The sequence below is a fragment of the Bos mutus genome, chromosome 22, assembly GCF_027580195.1.
Source record: "Bos mutus isolate GX-2022 chromosome 22, NWIPB_WYAK_1.1, whole genome shotgun sequence".
NCBI classification, from domain to species: domain Eukaryota; kingdom Metazoa; phylum Chordata; class Mammalia; order Artiodactyla; family Bovidae; genus Bos; species Bos mutus.
The window spans coordinates 60,511,329-60,531,303 of NC_091638.1; the positions used below are offsets into that span (position 1 = coordinate 60,511,329).

Here is a 19,975-nt window from a genome sequence, read left to right on the forward strand (position 1 = left end):
AAACAAATATATTGAACCTCACAAATTAAAGCGTTTTGTTTTTTAAAGGACACAGTGAAGCAAATTCAGGGACAATACACAGAATTTGCAAATCATACATCTGACAAGGATATGTACCTAGAATATAAAAAGAACTCCTACAACTCAACGATACAAAGAAAAATAATCTAATTAAACAATAGGCAATGACTCTGAAAGATCATGTCCTTAAAGAACATACACAAATGGCTAAAACCAAATGCAAGGGTGCTCAATATCCTTAGTCAAAAGAGATATGCAAGTTCAAACCACAAGGAGATATCACTTCACACCCACTACAATATCCATAATCAAAAAAGTCAGGTAGTAGCAAGTGTCGACCAGGACATGCACAAGTCAGAACTCCAATACCCTGCTGGTGGCAAATAAATGGTGCCGTCACCATGGAAACCAGTCTGCAAGTTCCTCGAAAGTTTAACACAGCGTCACCAATAGACCTGGCAGTTCCACTCCTGGTACTCGCTCAAGAGAAATGCAAATTCACGTTCACACTCATCTGCACCTGTGAGTTTACATTAGCATCATCCGTAACAGGCAAAGGTGGAAAAAAACTCACACGTCCATCAACTGGCATGGGGGATGAGTAAAAATAATGGAGTATCAGCCACAAAAAGGGATGAAGAATTCACACAGGCCACAGCATGATGACCTGAGAGCATCACGCTTAGTGAAGGAGTCCACACACGGTACACCCTACTTGTGTGAAATACGCAGCACAGGCAACTCTCCAGAGATGAAAGGAGGCGAGCTGCCTCGGGGTTGGGTGAAGGCAGAAACAGGGGCTGACAGACAGAAAAGGGTAAGAGATGGGTTTTCCCACATAGTATTTGACATCTCTATTTCAAAACTAACATGTCATTAAAATTCAAGAAGCATGTGAGTGGTGAGTGCTGAGAAAAATAAAATACAGTCCTGCAGGGCCGGGCACACATGGGGATGGTGGGAAGACCCCTCAGAGGAGAGACAGCACTAAGGGGGACCCCCTGCCCTGAAATGAGGAGGCCTGCCAAGCTCACGTCTTAAGGATCAGGGAAAAAAGATCTAATCCCGAGCAGAGGGATGAGTGCAGACCTCTGAGAGGAACCAAGTCCGGCCTGTCTGAGTGCCTGATGGAAGCCATATTAGGAGGAGGTGGACCAGATGACCAGGCCGGAGAGGAAGACCAAGATCTAAAGCCCACTGAACCGGGGAGCAAGGGAGGCTGTGGCGGGTGGGGGAGCTCTGCACAGGGGAGGTGGGCTCTGGTTTCCTCACGCCAGGCCCCCAGGGGGACCCACCAAATTGCACCACCTGGTGAGCGAGGGGTTAAGGAAAACATTGGCAAGCTTCTCAGTGGCAGGAGGAGATTTGTAATATTTTTTAATGTTGCTGCAAAATAAAGCAAGGAATATTTTTAATCAACAAATACACACAGACACACACACAGTAGTCATGCGAGAATAAACACCATCTGGGCAGTGCTCCCTGCACCATGAGAACCAGAATGGAGGCCCCAGAGCAGACAGGTCTGGGGACTCGGTGCCCGAGGCCCACCAATCACTGTGCTATCGGAGCTGGTCACGGGGAGCTGGGTGTGGTCAGGGGGCAGAGGGCCCAACCCCGAGCAGGGCTGGGAAGGAGGAGCCCACCCACACCTAGCTGTGGGGCCCTGACCCACTCCCCCCTTCTGGAAGCTTCCTGTTCCACAGCCAGAAATGGGGCCTGGCACACTGAAGCGGCTGGTGTAGGGCGAGGACAGGGGCTGCGGGGCCAGGTGGGCCTGGGTCAGAACCCAACCAAGCGACCACTAGCAACCTGACCTCGGGCAGGGAACCCTGTCTGCTCTATGTACCCATCTGTAGCACGGCAGTAACTCACGGTGTGGGCGGTCACACGCTGAGCCACACAGGGCAGCCCCAAGGCCCACGGTGAAGAGACCGCACACCTGGCTGGACACAGGTGCAGAGCGGGATGACCCACAGCACGGAGCACACAGCGGGGCCTCGTTCCTACAGAAACAGGGAGGCGGCACGTCATGGAGGCTTGGGAGGACCTGGAAGGGTTCAGGAAGGCGGCAACTGCTGGCCTGTGAACACAGATGCATCCCACAGCCTTCAACGGGTGAGAGGCAGGTGACTCCCCCTCGCTGGAGAGGGTGCGTCCTCACTGAGCACAGAACCACTGTGTGTGCACGTCCTTAGTCCAGCCCAGCAGTTTCTATCCATGGGAAAATACCACAGAGAGTGGCAAACCTGGGGCAAGAAATTAGGGACGCCGCGGCCTCAGAGCACCAGGCAGACTAGAGAGAGGATGAGAAATCCCCACAGTCTGGAAGGGGTGGCAGCTCCCAGCTGTGGGAGGAACTTGACCCGGCAGGTGCCAGGGGCTCCCCTGAAAGACAGGGATGTAATCAGCTTGGCCCAGGCAGTGGGCACCTCCACCTGCCAGGCTCCTGGCCCGGCCCACCCCACCAAACAGACGAAGGCGTGCACGCCTGGTGGTGACACAGCTGCCCCAGAGCAGCACAGATGGGCCTCTGCACAGAGGCCACAGGCAGAGCCGGGCCCTTAGGGGCGCTCGGTGAGGGCAGCCACGGGGAGCCGGGCCGCGGTGAGCAGACAAGTCAGCTCACACAGCACGGCAGGTCCCAGGAGGAGAAGGTCTGCAAGCCACCTCTCCTGCTGCGGACGGTGCTTTACTGAGCCCAGGGAAGGCGGTGGAAGGCGGAGTACGCCTGTGTTCACCAACGGCGTACTTAATTAGGAAAACATCAACATGAAAACCAACAGCTTTTAGTCTGAGAAAGCGACCCCTCTAGACTGTGTGAGAGGCCGCTGCGAGGAGGCCACTTTCCAAGCACCGTTCTTCGCGTCAAGCAAGGCTCTGGGTGCCCCAGGTGACATCTGCACAGCCTCACACAGGACGCGGGGTGGGGGCCTTCACGCCGGGGCCGTTCACACGCTGTCTTCCGAGGACCCTCTGGGCACCACCTGCCGTGCCCTCCTTCCCTGGCCCACGGCTCCTGCGAGCAGGCCGAGCACCGCACGGGCTCCAAACAAGGCCAGTCTGTCGGCGGCTCCTGGGGCCCACATCCAGCCCCAGGTGGCGCTGCCCTCCTGCGACTCTAAGAAGATGCCTCCGCTTTGCTGCAGCGGTTGCCGTGGAGATTTTGTTGGCTAGTCCTTCAGTTTTCTGTGAGCTGAAATTAGATCCACAGATTAAATCCAAGTGTCTGGACAAGAAGAGTCCTGGAGGGCGGTGACTGCCAGCACCCCAGGGGCCCTGCAGGTGACAAAAACAGATGAGGAGGCCTGGCAGTACAGCGGGGCGGGGACGGCGGTGAGAGCAAGGCCCCAGGGAGGGCAGCGACCTCACAGCTCTAGCCAAGGGTTGCCACAAGGAAATACAGACCAGTCTTTTGATGTTTACCCCAAAGAACTAAAAAGTGAATTGATGCAAAGCCTCCAAGTTTCAAAATGTTGTAAATACCTTGAAGTTCCTGGGCTGATGGTTTCATTCAAGAAGTAAGGATCCAGGGGCTTAAAGCCTTGTCCAAGGGTCCTGCCTGTGAGCCTGGCTCCAGGTCCCATGCTGGAGCCAGAGACCAGGAGCAGAGCTCCCTCCCCCCAGAGCAGAGCCTGCAGGACCTGGGATGGTGACCTCTGACAGTGCAGAGGGAACCTGTGAACAGGTCCTGAGCCCAAGGAAGAAATTCCCCAAGGATGGGGGCGAGTCCTACAGACAGAGGAGACAGAAGCGTGAAACGGCAGGGCAGGAGCACAGACCCCCCCCGAGGGACGGGTGACGACAGGAGAAAGTGATGCCAGCACACACAGGGCCCCGGGAGTCAGGCCTGGGAACCGCTGGAGGCAGCGGGAAGCACCTAAGAATGAGATGGAAGTGGGCTGCATCCTTAGCATCAACCCTGGGATGATCACTGACCCAGCAGCCGGTGGGGCTGCCTCTGAGAGCAAGGCCGCTAGACCCGCAAGGAAGGAACCTCCATTGCAACGGTCTGGATTCTATCACCATTGCCTGATACCTGCTCAGAAGTAAACTTTACCTTTTCAAAACACATGACCCTGCTAGCACCAGCAAGGACAGATTTGTGGGAGGCAAGCCTGTGGGGAGAAAGAACAATTTATCAGAGATGCAGGGGAAGGAGGGAGATCAAGTGTTCCTGAGGGGGAAAAGGAGAGGGTAAAACAGAAGCAGCTGGAAGGGAAGACGCAAGAGTTGTCACTGGACATAGAGCAAAAGTGCACCCAGCCTCTGGGTGAGGACCAGCTGGATGGAGCTTCATACATGAGGAACATGACGCGTTCCGGAGGGGCAGGGGGACACGTGAGCCCGGGGGAACCGCAGGGAGCCCGGCAGCAGCGTCGGGACAGCTCTGGGCTGGCTTTAGAATCCAGTCACCAAGAGCTCATAAGCAAGGACGAAGGAGGTGGCCAGGGCGGGGTGCAGGAAGGAAGGAGGGCTGAACAGGAAACGCTTTGCACGGACAGCAGTGGGATCCTGGAAACCAGGGGGGCTGCAGGAGACGCACAGTGACCTCCCTCCGGGGGGAACCTGCGGGGTCCAGAGAGCAAGTGGACTTGAGATGAGCCTATAGGAGCCAAAGCGGACAGCCCCCTTATGTTTACATTAATTGACCGTTGACCCAGGAAGATCTTCAGCAGTGCTCAGCACAGTCACAGGTGTCAGCGTGGAATTTCACCTTCCATGAGGTACACACCCGAAAGTCACCTGGGTGCTCACACCATGTAAATTCATTACTGGTTACACCACGGTACTACCCAGAGGACCTTACAGGACGGCCAGAGGTGCCCTGATCGCCAGCTCCACTGTCCCCACACACAGCGAGTCTGGGAGCCCAAGCCGAGGAACAAGGGCACCATCCCACCTGTAGAACGACCCTCGTCCTCAGCAGCTGGGGTGTGGGGGAGGGCCCAAAAGTGCTCTGCGCCCCACAGAATCAGCTCCTTTGTGTCCAGAGACCTCAGCACCGGGAGATGTGGTGCTCTGGGAGCATCGAGGAGAACCCACCCGGAAAGTGTCCGGCCTGGGACCAGCACCCAAGCCACATTGCCAGACTCCACACCCAGATGTGAGCACACGTGTGCTCGCAGCAAAGCTGGGGGGAACTGGGTTATTCGACTCCCGGCTGTCTTAGTCGGTGTTTCCTGTTGTGAGCCATCCACAGAACTCACCAATGGTCAGCGCTGAGCCGGGCAAGAGTGGGGAGGACTCACGATCAAGCCAGTGAGGCACCTGTGCTGAGCACAGCCCTGCCCCGCACGTAAAGAGGGAGATGTGGCCCCCTGGGAGTCAGGCTCCAGGCCAGGTCCCCTGGCCTCTCCTGTTCTCCACGCTAATCCTAACAGGTGCTAAACCAAAGGATGTGATGTCACATGACACAGTCAGGAGTGCTGACGATCGCACCGAGACGTTCGAGATGCACATCACTGGGCAATGGCAGGGTGGAACAGGAAGTCTGCTGCACATGTGAGGAAAGAGTGAAGCCCTGAGAGAGTAAAAAGCGGAAGAGCAAGGGTCTCAGGTCACAGGTCGCCAGCTTGGATGAAAATGATCCTCAAGTAGCCAATCCAACCACACAATGTAACACGCGCACACTAATGATCCGGGAGCTAGTGAGCAAGGCAGTCTGCACTCCCCAAGCTTACGGAAGAAAAACAGGCTATAAGGACGCACAGGAAGGGGTGGTGGAGAATATTAAAAGATAAAACCGCCAATCTGATAAACAGTAACTATGAAAAGTGTACAGCTAACATATTCAGTGGCATAAGACAATGTTTTCTCCCTGAATTCAGCAGCAAGACATGCGTGCTCACCACTTCTACTCAATACTGTAGTGGACATTCTAGCCAACACAACAAGGCATGAAAAAGAAAGTAAGGGCATCCAGACAGAAAAGGAAGAAGTTAAACTGTCTTCATTTTGCAGACATCATGATAGTACCTACATAAACCCTAGGGAATACACACACACACACACACACACACACACACACACACACACACACACAACCAGAAAACCCTATTAGAGCTAATGAATGAGTTCAGCAAAGGTGCTGGACACAAGATCAATATATGAAAATGAAATGCATTTCCATATGCTAGCAGTGAAGAATTCACAAATAAAATTAAGGAAACAATTCCACTCATAATAGCATCATAAAGAATAAAATGCTTGGGAATAATTTTTAAAGAAATGCAAGCCTTATACACTGAAAGTATAAAACACCACTGAGAAAAACTTTAAAAGATCTAAATAAAGAAAAAGAGATTTCATCTTCACAGACTAGAAGACTCCATATTGTTAAAGTGACAATTTTCCCAACATAATCTTATAGATTCAACACAAACCCCACCAAAATCCCAACAAACTTTTTACAGAAGCTGACAAATTGATCTTAATATATGTGTGGACATGCAAAGGACTTAAAACAGCCAAACAATCGTGGGGAAAAAAGGAACAAAATTGGAGTCTTATGCTTCCCTATTTTGAAACTTCCCACAAAGCTTCAAAAATCATGACAGTTTTGTACTGGCAAAAAGATAGACATATAGCATACAGAGCAGTGGAATTTAAACAGGATTGAGAGTCAAGATATAAATTCTGAACCCTTATTTTTACGGTCAACTGATGTTCACCAAGGTCCCAAGATAATTCAGATGGGGAAAGGGTAGTCTTTTCAACAATGGAGCTGGAAAAATTAAGTATTTCATACAAAAAAAAAAAAAAGACTGACAGAGCTCAACATGCTCAGGGGCGTAAGCCAAATCCAACTCAAAGCCTGATTTTATAAATGCAGTTTATGGATCAGCCACACCCACTCATTTACATACTACCTGTAGCTGCTCTCACCATAAAGCGGCAGAGTTGAGTAACGGTGATAAAGACTTTCTGCTCAGCAAAACACAAAGTATTTACTTCCTGGTCATCTACAGAAAAACTGCGAACACCTGACTTAGAGCCTTACTTCACAACACCCACAAAATTTAACGAAAAATGGATAAATGTAAAAGCCAAAACTATAAACCTCGTAGAATAAAACACCAGCGAAAATTTCCACAGCCTTGGGTTAGGCAAAGATTTCTGGGATATGACACCAAAGTCCAACCACTCAAAGAAAAACATTAATAAACTAAACCGCATCAAAACTACAAATATTTGCACTTCAAAGACACCATTAAGAAAATCAAAAGACAAACCACAGCTTGGGAGAAAATATCTGCAAATCATAACATCATAAAGGGCTTGTAACCAAGAAATAAAGAAATCTTGCAACTCAATAATAAAGATAAATAACCCCATTAAAAGCTATTAAAAGTGGGTAAAAGATTTGAATACACATTTCACCCCAAAAATATGTGAGTGGAAAATAAGCACAAGAAAAAACATCCAACATGATTAGTTATTAGGAAAATGCAAATTCAAACAACGAGATACCATTTCACACTCAACTAGAATTGCTACAAACAAAAAGATCGTAACAAGGGTTGGTGAGGATACAGAGAAACTGGAATCTCATACACTGCTGGGGGAAATGTAAAACAGTAGAGTCACTTTAGAAAATAGTTTGACAGTTTCTTAAAAAGTTAAACCTAATAATTTACCAAATTTAAAAACAGAGTGACGCAGCAATTCTACTCTTAGGTTATTTATCCAAGAGAAATGAAAATGTTATGTTCACAAAAAAACATATACACAAATGTTCACAGCAATATTATTCAAAACAGTCAAGAATTAGAAACAACTCAAATGCCATCATTATTTGACTGAATAAATAAAACCCAGAGAGTCCATATGAAATGCCATTTGGCAATAAAAAGGAATTTCTAAGACACACAATGCCGAGGAAGCAACACCAAGACCATTGTTCTCAGTGAAGGGAACTAGACATGAAATATCTATGATGTATTTATATGAAATATCCTGAAAAGGCAAAAAAAAAAAAAAACAGAGGCAGAAGGCTTAGTGGTTACATGGTGCGGGTAGTGGGAACGGGGAGTGACCGCAAATAGGTACTAGGGACCTTTTTAGGCTTTGTAATGTTCTAAAATTCCATTGTGACAATTGTTCAACTCTGTAAATTTGCTTAACAAAAAACACTGAAATGGTGAATTTGATATGTAAAATAAATTGCAGCAAAGCCTTTTAAAAACCATCCTCAGATAAAATCTTTCCAAAGCTCCACCTGTTTAGAGAACCACCATGTTGTATCAAGAGTAAAGTGTAAAGAGCCTTGCATCACCTGTCCAGCCTCATCACCTGGCCACCTCTCTCCACCATCCCAACCGTGCGGCTGCCAGCACACAGGCTACGGAGCTGGAAAGTCTGAGCTTCCAGCTCTACCACAACTTTGTTGTAACCAGGGGCTCCTTCCCCTCCTTGAACCTGCTCCCACACCTCTGACACAGGGGTGAGATCTCACAGGGTCAGCCTGGGGACCAGATGACACAGCACCCTGAAACCACTCAACTCGGAACAGACAGTCCTCTCCCTGCTGGCCTAGGCCCATTATCTCCGTCACCTCCTCTGAGGAGCTGTCTGACCAGCCCACCAGGAAGCCCCATCGCTCTTATCCTTTTTATTTCCTTCATGGCCCTTGCAGGGAGTTTTTCTTTTTCTTCTTCTTTTTTCTTTCTCTTAGTTCCTCATCCTGCACTGAGGTCTCCATAGGGACAGACCTTGTGCTTTGTCCCGTTGTCTCTGCCAGGCCAGGCCCAGTTCACAGTGAGCACTTGCTGAGGTGGTGGGTAAGTGTGGTACCCAAGCCTGTGTGGAGGGCACATGGCCTCCGGTGTGGGCACATGGGGGCTGTCCCTCATGTCTCACTACCTCCTCCGGTCTTCCCCTCAGCAGTGCTCCAGACCTGCCTCCTGGAGCACTGAATGATGGTGAAGATGGTGTAGCTCTGAGGGTGAAAGGAGCCTGGAGACATCGCTAGAGCAGCAGCCTTGGGGAGTGACTTGGGCAGGGGATCGGGGGTCAACTGGTTGGAAGAGTTACGGGCTGACAAGAAAACACAGAGCTATACAAAAAAGATCTTAATGACCCAGATAACCACAACTGTGTGATCACTCACCTAGAGCCAGATCTCCAGGAGAAGATATCCAGACATTTTGGGTGAAGTCAAGTGGGCCTTAGGAAGCATCACTATGAACAAAGCTAGTGGAGGTGATGGAATTCCAGCCTGAGCTATTTCAAATCCTAAAAGATGATGCTGTTAAAGTGCTGCACTCAATATGCCAGCAAATTTGGAAAACTCAGCAGTGGCCACAGGACTGGAAAAGGTCAGTTTTCATTGCAATTCCAAAGAAAGGCAATGCCAAAAATAATGTTCAAACTACCGCACAATTGTACTCATCTCACATGCTAGTAAAGTAGTGCTTAAAATTCACCAAGCCAGGCTTCAAAAGTACATGAACTGAGAACTTCCAGATACTCAAGCTGGATTTAGAAAAGGCAGAGGAACCAGAGATCAAATTGCCAACATCTCCTGGATCATAGAAAAAGCAAGAGAGTTCCAGAAAAACATCTACTTTTGCTTTATTGACTACACCAAAGTCTTTGACTGTGTGGATCACACCAAACTGTGAAACATTCCTAAAGAGATGAGAATACCAGACCACCTTACCTGCCTCCTGAGAAATATGCAGGTCAAGAAGCAACCGTTAGAACCAGACATGGAACAGACTGGTTCCAAACTGGGAAAGGTGTATGTCAAGGCCGTATATTATCACCCTGCTTATTTAACATCTATGCAGAGTACATCATGCAAAATGCCAGGCTGGAAGAAGCACAAGCTGGAATCGAGATTGAAATAGCAATAATCTCAGATATGCAGATGAGACCACCCTTATGGCAGAAAGCAAAGAGGAACTAAAAAGCCTCTTGATGAAAGTGAAAGAGGGTGAAAAATCTGGCCTAAAACTCAACATTCAATAAACTAAGATCATGGTATCCGGTCCCATCCCTTCATGGCAAATAGATGGGGCAACAACGGAAACAGTGACAGACTTTACTTTCTTGGGTTCCAAAATCACTGCAGATGGTGACTGCAGCCATGAAATTAAGCCATTTGTTCCTTGAAGTAAAGCTATGACCAATCTAGACAGCATATTAAAAAGCAAAGACATTACTTTGCTGACAAAGTTCCATCTAGTCAAAGCTATGATTTTTCCAGGAGTTATGTATGAATGTGAGCATTGGACCATAAAGAAAGTTGAGTGTGGAAGAACTGATGCTTTTGAACTGTGGTATCGGAAAAGACTCTTGAGAGTCACTTGGACTGCAAGGAGATCCAACCAGTGTATCCTAAAGGAAATCAGTCCTGAATATTCACTGGAAGGACTGATGCTGAAGCTGAAACTCTAGCCACCTGATGTGAAGAACTGACTCATTGGAAAAGATCCTGGTATGGGGATCGGGGAGGGAGGAGGGTTCAGGATGGGGAGCACGTGTATACCTGAAATTTAAAAAAAAAAAAAACAAATTAAATAAAAATAAAATAAAATAAAAACAACTGTCATAAAAAAAAAATAAAAAAATAAAACTATAAAACCAAAAAAAAAGAAAAAAGAAAAAAAAAGAAAAAAGAAAAGATCCTGATGCTGGGAAAGATTGAGGGCAGGAGGAGAAGGGGACGACAGAGGATGAGATGGTTGGATGGCATCACCGACTCGATGGACATGAGTTTGAGCAAGCTCCGGAAGTTGGTGATGGACAGGGAAGCCTGGTGTGCTGCAGTCCATGGGGTTGCAAAGAGCTGGACATGACTGAGGGACTGAACCAAACTGAACTGAACATGCTGACATGCAACCAACTTTAACTGAGTCACCTAAGATGGGTATGCGAGGGGCACCAGGAACAGTCACATACAGGACATTCTGGCCATGTGCATACCTGCTCTTACTGGAGGATGACATTAAACATACTAACTGAAATAACATCTGTATGTATTTCACACATGCTTGCTCAGAAAAAAATGGAGGTGAATATAATTGCAGCATTTTGCATTAAGTTTTTTTTTACCTTCCTTGGAATTAGGACTTGAACTCAATATGTAAATTAATGCTAGTAAGTGTGCAGTCCATGGGGTCGCAAAGAGTCAGACATGACTGCGCAACTAAAGTATGCAAACTAGCAAGGCCTTGGCACATAATTTTAAGGGAACTAGAGGGCTTTCCAGGACCAGGCCAGGGGGATTAAATACAAGAGGTCTTTAGAAATGTTTAACTTTCTCTGAAGGAGCAGGCAGGTTTTCTTCTTTCGCATCCACTTTCTATTACATTAATTTCTCATTTGATTTATCCAATAACCTATTCCAGTAATTTTTACTCACCTGCTTAAAGACAAGGTGGACTCTTCAACCTCAAGTCACTTTGCTAGCATGAAAACCTTATGCCAACCATTGCACTGCCGTCACCTCCTTTCTCTGGTTTCCCTCTCTCAAACTAGGCACACGAGTAGATAGAAGGATGGATGGATGGATGGACAGATGGAAGGAATGGAGGAAAGAACAGAGGGAGGAAGAGAGGAAAGAAGAAAGGGCTCTCACAGCTTGGGGCCATCACCCACCTGTATGCCTCTGCACAAGTCATTGTCTGATGAGTGTGCCCAAAGCTCCCTCTAGTTGAAACAGTTTCTGGTAGAAATAAGCAGGGTACTAGCGCCATGCCTAGCCAGCAAGAGGCTGTCACAATTTTCACAGTGCCTTACATATCACTGGGGATGTACGTGGGTTGGAGCTTGGAGTTGTGAGAAAAGGCTATTGCTTGTCCTGGAAAGATCTGGGTTAAAGTCCCAGAGGTAACACTTTGAAGAAGTTCCCTAACCTCTCTAAGCCTGATTCTCCAGTTTTAAGGAGGATTTATACTTTTCAGAACTGCTAAAAGAACTAGAATTAAAATGTACCCATCTGTTATAAAACCCAAGAGAGAGGGTGCTCCTCTATCAACTTAAAGGAGTTCCCTAGGAAGCCTCCGACTGACCAGATTTTCCAACAATCCCCAAACCAGGTAACAACGGTGGGCGAGTGCCTAGACAGAGCCTGGAGCATCTTTCTAAATTCTGACGCAGGTCTGCTTCTAACCTTCCAACAGGAGCTGAGCCATCTTCTCCCCATTTTGTCTTCGCCTCAAGTCAGGTCAAGACTGGATAACACCTAGTAAGCACCAAAAATGCTAAGTAGGCTAGGCAGAGAACAGAGGACCCCACAAATCACTGTACTTTTTCTAAACACATGCACACCTATCATCTTCTCCTAGGCAGCATCTAGGATTATCACAGCTTCTCCTTTTTTTTTTTTTTTAAAGATGTAGTGATTGAGACTCAAAAGATAAAGCTGTTCACTCCAGGCCACACAGGTAATGAGCATCTCTGGAGAAGTCAGAGTGCCTGACTTCCTTTTCTGAGCCACCTCCCTAATTAGTGAATTCACCAAGGCCCGGCTGAGTGCCTTCCATGGACACTTGGTGCCTGCTTCACTGGGTTCTCCGTTTAATCACTCAGCACCGGTCTAAAAGCACCCACGACATGCGAGGCACAGGTGCAGGAGGAAGGGGGCTCCTGGAGTCGGCCTCGCTCAGTGCCAACTTGCTAAGCTTGACGTGAGAAGTACTTCAAGCCTCAGCTGTCCTCCAGCCTCAGCTGTCCTCCGGCCACAAAATGGGCCAACAGAAGCCGACTTCTCAGAGAGCCATGGAGAATTCACTGACAGGATACCCACAAAGTGGGTACCACAGCCAACGGCCCGGGCTGAGGACTCAAACGTGAGCCAAGGGAGGCTGTAGTCAGACAAGAGCTTTGGCCTCAAGGTGGAGACACTGCGGCAGGAAGCACAATTAAGAACTGAAGCCTGCACATAGGTTTTAAACAGTGGTGAGCGAGAGCCACGACAAAAACCCGTGTGTGGCCGCGGGGGTGGGCAGGCGCTTCAAACCTTGTCACGGAAGGACGCTGAGGTGAGACCTCAACCACAAGAACTGAGGAGCGGATTTGAGGGAAACTGGAGGCGCGAACACAGCCCCGTGCGGGGGTCGCGAGCGGAGCAGGTCGCACCTCGACGGACGAGGCCTCGAGGCCAGCGAACGGGGGGCCGGGGTTGGGAGGGGCTGGCACCGGGGAGGGGGCGGGGGCGTCGGGAGGGGCTGGCACGGGAGGCGGTCAGTCAGGTCAGCAGCGCAGCTCGGGAACTCAAGGGGTGCAGCTTGTGGTCCTCTTACAGGCATCGTCGTCCGAAGGCGGCGAGGACGCGGATCCGGGGCGACAGTCGGGCAACGAAGCCCCGCCCCCCATCTCCGCCCATCCTGTCACCCGGAGGAGACCAGGCCTGAGGCGCCCTCCCCCTCGCGGTCCTCCCGCGGCCGAGAGACGGCACGCCTCCAAACGCCCTCCCGCCGGCCGCCCGCTCACCCGGATGCCCTGCAGCACCCGGACCCGCTCCTCCTCGTCCATCCCGAAAGACGCCCTGCGGCCCTCGCGGCTCTCGGCGCTGCCCATGGCGGGAGGCGGCTCAGGAGCGCCGACGCTTACGGGACCGGCGCCACCTGCCAACAAAACCGCGTCCTATTGACGGCCGTTCGGAGTCCAGCCAATCCCGGCGCGGGCCGCGGGGCATTGTGGGGGCTGTAGTCTCCCGGCGCCTCCCGCCGGACCGGGAGCACGAGGCGCGGCGAGCGAGGTCAGACAGCGCGCGGCGGGATGGCTGAACGAGGGGGCCGGGCCGAGGGGGCCAGGACACCAAGGAGGCCGCACCGGGCGGGCGGAGCCCCCTCAGATTCGCGGTGAAAAGGCAGCGAACGGGCCTGTGACTGAGCTCCTCGGCGCTGAGGAAGACGACGACGCCGCGATGCGGGAGAGAAGCTGGACCTGGCGGACGCTCCTCTCAGGGGAGGAGACGGTGGAGGAGGAAATTCGTGCGAAGCCCCTGAGGCGGGAGAAGGAGGCCGAGGGCCCAGCTCGGAGAGCGTGAGGGAGCAGAGCGGACCGGAGGAGAGCGGCCAGGGCCTTGCCAGCAGGAGGACGGGAAACGGTTCTCAGCGTCCAGGAGATACGCGACGTGGCAGAGCGTCGTGTTCACGCCTGTCTAGCTGGGCCACAGGTGTAATGGACGCGGTGACCAGAGAAGTGCTGACATTGATCTGCCGAAGTGCGCCCCAAGCGGAGTTTGGGATCTGGAACTGGGGCACCCCCTGCGGTGTCCCAAGGAGGAAAGAACAGATTAAAAACACACACACACACAAGGAGGATCTCGGAACGCAGGAACGGAAAAAGACCCTTTTTAGTCCTTCCCTCCCCCATGTTGTAGCCATTAAGGAATTTCAGGTGCTCCTGAGCAGTATAACCTGTGTCCCCTTCTACCCCAGTAAGGAGAAGGTATTTGCCTGACTCTTCCCTCACCCGGGGAGAAGGCAGTGGCACCCCACTCCCTTAGTCTTGCCTGGAAAATCCCATGGATGGAGGAGCCTGGTAGGCTGCAGTCCGTGGGGTCGCTAAGAGTCGAACACGACTGAGCGACTTCACTTTCACTTTTCACTTTCATGCATTGGAGAAGGAAATGGCAACCCCCTCCAGTGTTCTTGCCTGGAGAATCCCAGGGACGGGGGAGCCTGGTGGGCTGCCGTCTATGGGGTCGCACAGAGTCGGACACGACTGAAGTGACTTAGCTTAGCTTCCTTCACCCAGTATACGTGCCTCATCCAATCAGCAAATGACTGGCAAGACCCCCTATCCCGCTCCTTGCACCCTAGGTATAAAATTGGACCAAGGACCCCCGTTCAACTGTTGGCTCGCCCTTGAGCCAACCCATTGTTTTAACAGTGTCTCCCACTCTAATAAACTTTATTTCTCTTTCATTCTGTCTTGTGTCTGGAAATTCTTTTCCAGCTCACAATCGGACCACAACACCCCCCATCCTGACTGCTCCATGAAATAGTAAGGGTCATTTGGAGCCTCTTGGAACCTGGAAGGGCAGGGGTGAGGAGGAGAGGGTGGAAAAGAGAGTGAGCCACTCTGAGTTGAGAGCAGCAGGTGGCGGGCAGCGGGGAGCCTAAGAGGATTTTTATTCTCCAGAATAACAGGGACATCTGCCAGTTTCCTTCAGATTACTTTGATTAGCAAATCTCCCTGCATCCCTTCCATCCTCCGTCTCTCTCCTATAACCAGAGCCTGAGTGGGGGATTCTGGTGCAAGCTGTTTATTGGCGGACTACCTCAGGAGAAAGCCGAGATGCCATCAAATTTGTGAAGCTCTCTGCAACCCCACAGTGGAGGACATCTTTGCAGTAGCCATGGAGATGGTTGACAAGAACCATCCCCGAAGCACAGCCTCGTCAGCGTCCAGAGCACCACCTGCCCTTCACCACCATCTGAATGTGAGGGGGACAGCAGCAGCCTCCCCACTGCCCCTCCTGGTAGACTGGTGGTTGGGGACCCTCCTCTCTCCAGCCGGGGAGAAATAGGCGTTAGCATGACACTCAGGTAGGAGTTCCCGTGGGGTGCCTGCTCAGAGCACGTGCTCCCCACGTGGAGGACTCAGGGCTGAGAGTCTGGGTCGGTGAAGGATGGAGGCGCTTCCCTTCTGCCTGCCTGGCAGGTTGGACGTCTCTCCCCGTGGTCTGGGTGTGGAGGTGCCAGGCCTGGGCTAGTAGCATCACACCTGCCGTGCCCACCTCCTTCGGCCCAGATGGAGGAAGCGGCTGCAGAAGGCCACTGCCCCTCTTAGCAACAGAATTCCCAGAAGCCAGTCTCTCCTGGAGTGGCACTGGTCACCCCAGCCAGGACCAGGCCCTGGCAGAGGGGCAGGGTGGCCTGGGCGGCTTTGACCAGCCAATCACTCCCGGGGTCTGATGGAACCAGCCGCCAACATCAGGAGGCCTCTCCACCCCTGCAGGTCCCCTGCAGGCTCTCCCGACATCCAGGAAGTGTCGCTGGGGAGCAAGCCTCCAGGTGGGACCTGCCTCCCCCACCCCCCCACCCCCACCGCCAGGTTCTTTTTCGCTGAAACTTCGGCCTCAGAAAAGGATGCTTCGGGGGAACAACCGGCCAGAGAGGCACTCGGGAGCCGAGAGCCTGCGCCCCAGCGCGGCCCCAGGACGGGCAGCCCCTGTCGCGGTTCTTCCAGGGCCAGCTTGCAGCACGTGGCCGCGGGGGCCGGGGGACCGCGAGCTCAGTGGGAAGAGAGGGGCTTGGTTCAGCGAAGGCGCGTGTGCCACTGGCTGCGGCGGGGTCGGCGGAGCGGAACCGGTCTGCTGATGGCTGCCTCTTCGCGAAGCGGTCCCTCCTTAGACGCCCCAGCGCACACGGGCGCGCGTGCGGGTACACGCTGCAGGTACCGACGTGCACGCGCAGTTGCACATGTGCGCGTGCCCCAACCGCCCAAGCTGTAACCTGAGCTGGGCTTCGCGTCTCTCCAGCACAGACTCTGGCACCGCTCCGGGCAGAGGCTCCACGTCGGGCGGGCACAGCCAGGCCCAAGCTCGCGGAGCAGCCCGGGCACGGCCTCGGGGGCCGCCCAACCGGACCTGCCTCGGCGGCTCCCCCGGAATGTCGCGCCCCCACCCCCTGCCTCTCACCTCACACTGCTGTATTTTCTTCCCTCCTGATAAGATCGCTCTCTGGATCGTTGCTGCCTGTTATTTGTTTATGGTTGATCTCCAGGCAATACCGCCCACACAGCTCCCAAGACAGAAGCTTCAAAGTCGGGAGACTGTGTCGGCTTCATTCATTCCGGAGTTCCTAGCACCTGGCACAGGCCCTGGGACGGACCGCGTGCTCAGGAATGGGCCCTGGCTGGCTGAGTCACTGACCCACTGACCGACTGACTGACTAGGCTCCCCTGCTGGTGAGCCAACCGCTCCAGGTTCAGAGAGGCAAGAATCTGAGTAATTGAGAGGATAGACTTTCATTTCGGTCCCAGCTGTGCTGCCCAAGTGGTGGCTTCACCAAGTTCCTTCGCTGCCCTCTGCCTCAGTGTCCCCATCTGTAAAACAGGCATAAGCACAGTAGGTACATGTAGCGGTGATGTGGGATTGGCTGAGTTGATACACGGCAGCACAGGGACCCAGAACAACAGCTGGCAAAAGGAAACATTCAATTATCACTAGTTATTGTTACTGGACTTCCTGGGTGGCTCAGATGGTAAAGCGTCTGCCTACAACGCAGGAGACCTGGGTTCGATCCTTGGGTCGGGAAGATCCCCTGGAGAAGGAAATGGCAACCCACTCCAGTATTCTTGCCTGGAAAATCCCATGGACGGAGGAGCCTATTGGCTACTATCCGTGAGGTCGCAAAGAGTTGGACATGACTGAGCGACTTCACTATCTATCTATCTATGCTTACACTATCCATCATCCAGAGAAGCCTCCCGAGGTGGGGCTCAGAGAGGGGACATGGCTATGAGATCACAGAGATGGAATTTGAACTATGGTCCAAACATCTCAGAGGATGAAGCCCTTTCTAAGGCTCCACCGGCTGCAGCGCCTTCCTTGGAGTGTGGTCTGCCTGGCCCTTGGGTGTGAGGCTTGGGATCTGGGATGAAGGCCCAGCAAAGGGTGTGGGCCTGGGAAAGGGGAGAAGGGGCTGCAGCCCCAACTCTCAGACCTGATGCGAGACCATCCTGGCACTGGCTGCCCCACTTCCACCGCCTGCAGCTGCACCCCCTCCCCATCACGGGACTCTTAACAGGGTTCTATGAATTCATTCAAATGTATGCACAAACTAAGGAAACGACACTGCACTGTAATAAGAGCTACAAGTTGACACGATTCCTCCTAGAGCTAGTGGTCATTCTGGCTGCCTGCTTGGCACAATGGTTTTCCAGCCTTCTGTACCTATTAGCAAGGGAAGGAGGTGCCCACCTGGGAGTGTCGGGTGGGGTCTGAGTAGCCAAAGGGGTCTCCATCAGAGCTGCCTGTGCCTTCTCTGCATTCAAGGTCCCACACAGAGCTGGGGCCACACCAGAAAGTGACTGGGGACCGTTCCCTTTCCTCCCATCATCTCTAGCACCCTTCTCAGCCAAGCTAAACAAAAACACCTTCCAAGTGGAAGCCTTGTGTTTGCTGCAAGATAGGCTTCCTGGGTTTCCACCAGCGTGAGAGAGAAGAAAGTTTTCTTTTAATTTTAGTTGCAATTCCCTGACTATTACTATATCTAAAGGTAAACATCTTTTTATTTGCGTGCTGGTCATTGATATTCTTTTGGGCTTCCCAGGTGGCGATAGTGGTAAAGAACCTGCCTGCCAAGGCAGGAGACCTGAGAGACACAGGTTTGATCCCTGGGTTGGGAACATGCCCTGGAGGAGGGCACTGCAACCCACGCCAGTATTCTTGGCTGGAGAATCCCGTGGACAGAGGAGCCTGGCGGTTGCAAAGAGTCAGACACGACTGAAGTGACTTAGCACACATTATGCCGGATAGACTGTTTTCATATAGATCTCCACCAATTACATAGATTTTTATATAGCTCTTATCCTTTATTGAAGATTGCATTGTTTTGCCACTGAATTTAAAAAGCCAGCTTCATGGTAAACTATTGTCCACATGTACACAGTACATATCTAGATTTGTTTCTCTATTCTTCAGCTATTTTTATAGCAACTCACCACTGATTTAACTGCTATAACTTCATCAAGTATTTTGAATGTCTCACAAGGAAACTCCCCTGACTGTTTTACCTTTTAAATTTTCTTGAGGGAAAGAAACCATCTTGTTATATATCATTACCAGTCTTCCTGAGCTTTCAGCTGCGGTTGTGTTGGATTTATAGATTGATTTATGGGGGGCCTGATATAGCTAACTCTTCTTGAAGGCCATTCAGTAAACTTTGGTAGGTTTCTTTATTTAGTATTTAGACATTTTTACGAGGTTTCCCTCTAGATATTTTATGGAATTTGTTTCTCTTAAGAATGAGTTCATTTTTCATTTCATTTTCTAATTGGTTTTTGCTAGTGTGTAATTAAGCTATTGACTTTTCTATGCTGATCTTATATCTGGCTGCACTGCTAAACTCTTATTGCTTTGCCAATTGATTCTCTTGAGATTTTTCTAGGTAGATGATCATATGGTCTGCAGATAATCTCAGTTTTGTTCCTTTTTCCAGTATTAATGACATTTTTCCCTCATACTGGCTAGAATCTCCAATAAAAAGCAATGATAGTGACTCTATTTCATTACCAAGTGGTGACAATTACTGTAGAGTTTCAGTGCCTCTCATCATATTAAGAAAGAACCTAATTTGCTAGAAATTTTTTTTTATCATAAAAGTACATATGTTGAGCATTTTCAATAGTGTTTTTGTTCTCTATGACAATAATTACGTGGTTTCTCTTGTACTCTAGAAAAGCAGTGACTTAAACTGGTAGATTTTTTTCTAAAGTTGACACCTACTTGCATTCCTGGGATGGCTCTTAATATACTGCTGAGGTGAATTTGCTAAACTGTTGTTTTTGGCCATGCCTCAAGGCATGTGGGATCTTAGTTCCCGGGTCAGGGATCAAACCAGCACCCCCAGCATCGGAATCACAGAGTCTTAACCACTGGACCGCCAGGGAAGTCCAGAATTTGCTAATTAAAAAAAATAAAAACTCAATTAAATTTAAACTATGACACTGTAACAATGTTCTGTTCATCATAATTTAAAATTAAGAACACATAACACATTCTGTTAATAAAAACATAATATCTACATATTTTGATATTTTTAATGAAGAGAGAGAAATAGAGAAAAAAAGTTAAAAACATAAGTGGAAAAAGCACGCTTTCACAGAAACATCTAGACACAAAGAAACAAAAAATGTGAAACTAAAGAAAAGACAAATTAGAGAACAAGACCAAGAGACTCACAAAACCGTAAAAAAATAAATAGATATATACACAATTATAGTGGTAAGGAATCCACCTGCCAATGCAGGAGATGTAAGAGACTTG

At 50.4% G+C, this 19,975-nt stretch overlaps 1 protein-coding gene across 2 annotated transcripts in view; it reads right to left on the minus strand.

The window, feature by feature from the left end:
• CHCHD6 (coiled-coil-helix-coiled-coil-helix domain containing 6) overlaps nucleotides 1–14,852 on the minus strand; it is a 102,043-nt gene extending 87,191 nt beyond the window's left edge. The window contains exon 1 of one of the 2 annotated variants that reach the window (XM_070359641.1): nucleotides 13,465–14,852. In XM_070359641.1, coding sequence (XP_070215742.1) covers nucleotides 13,465–13,551 — 87 coding nt within the window. In that variant the 5' untranslated portion in view covers nucleotides 13,552–14,852. The remainder of the gene's footprint in view (nucleotides 1–13,464) is intronic. The other variant, XM_070359640.1, reaches the window with a different exon arrangement.
• Between the last annotated feature and the right edge of the window lie 5,123 nt (nucleotides 14,853–19,975).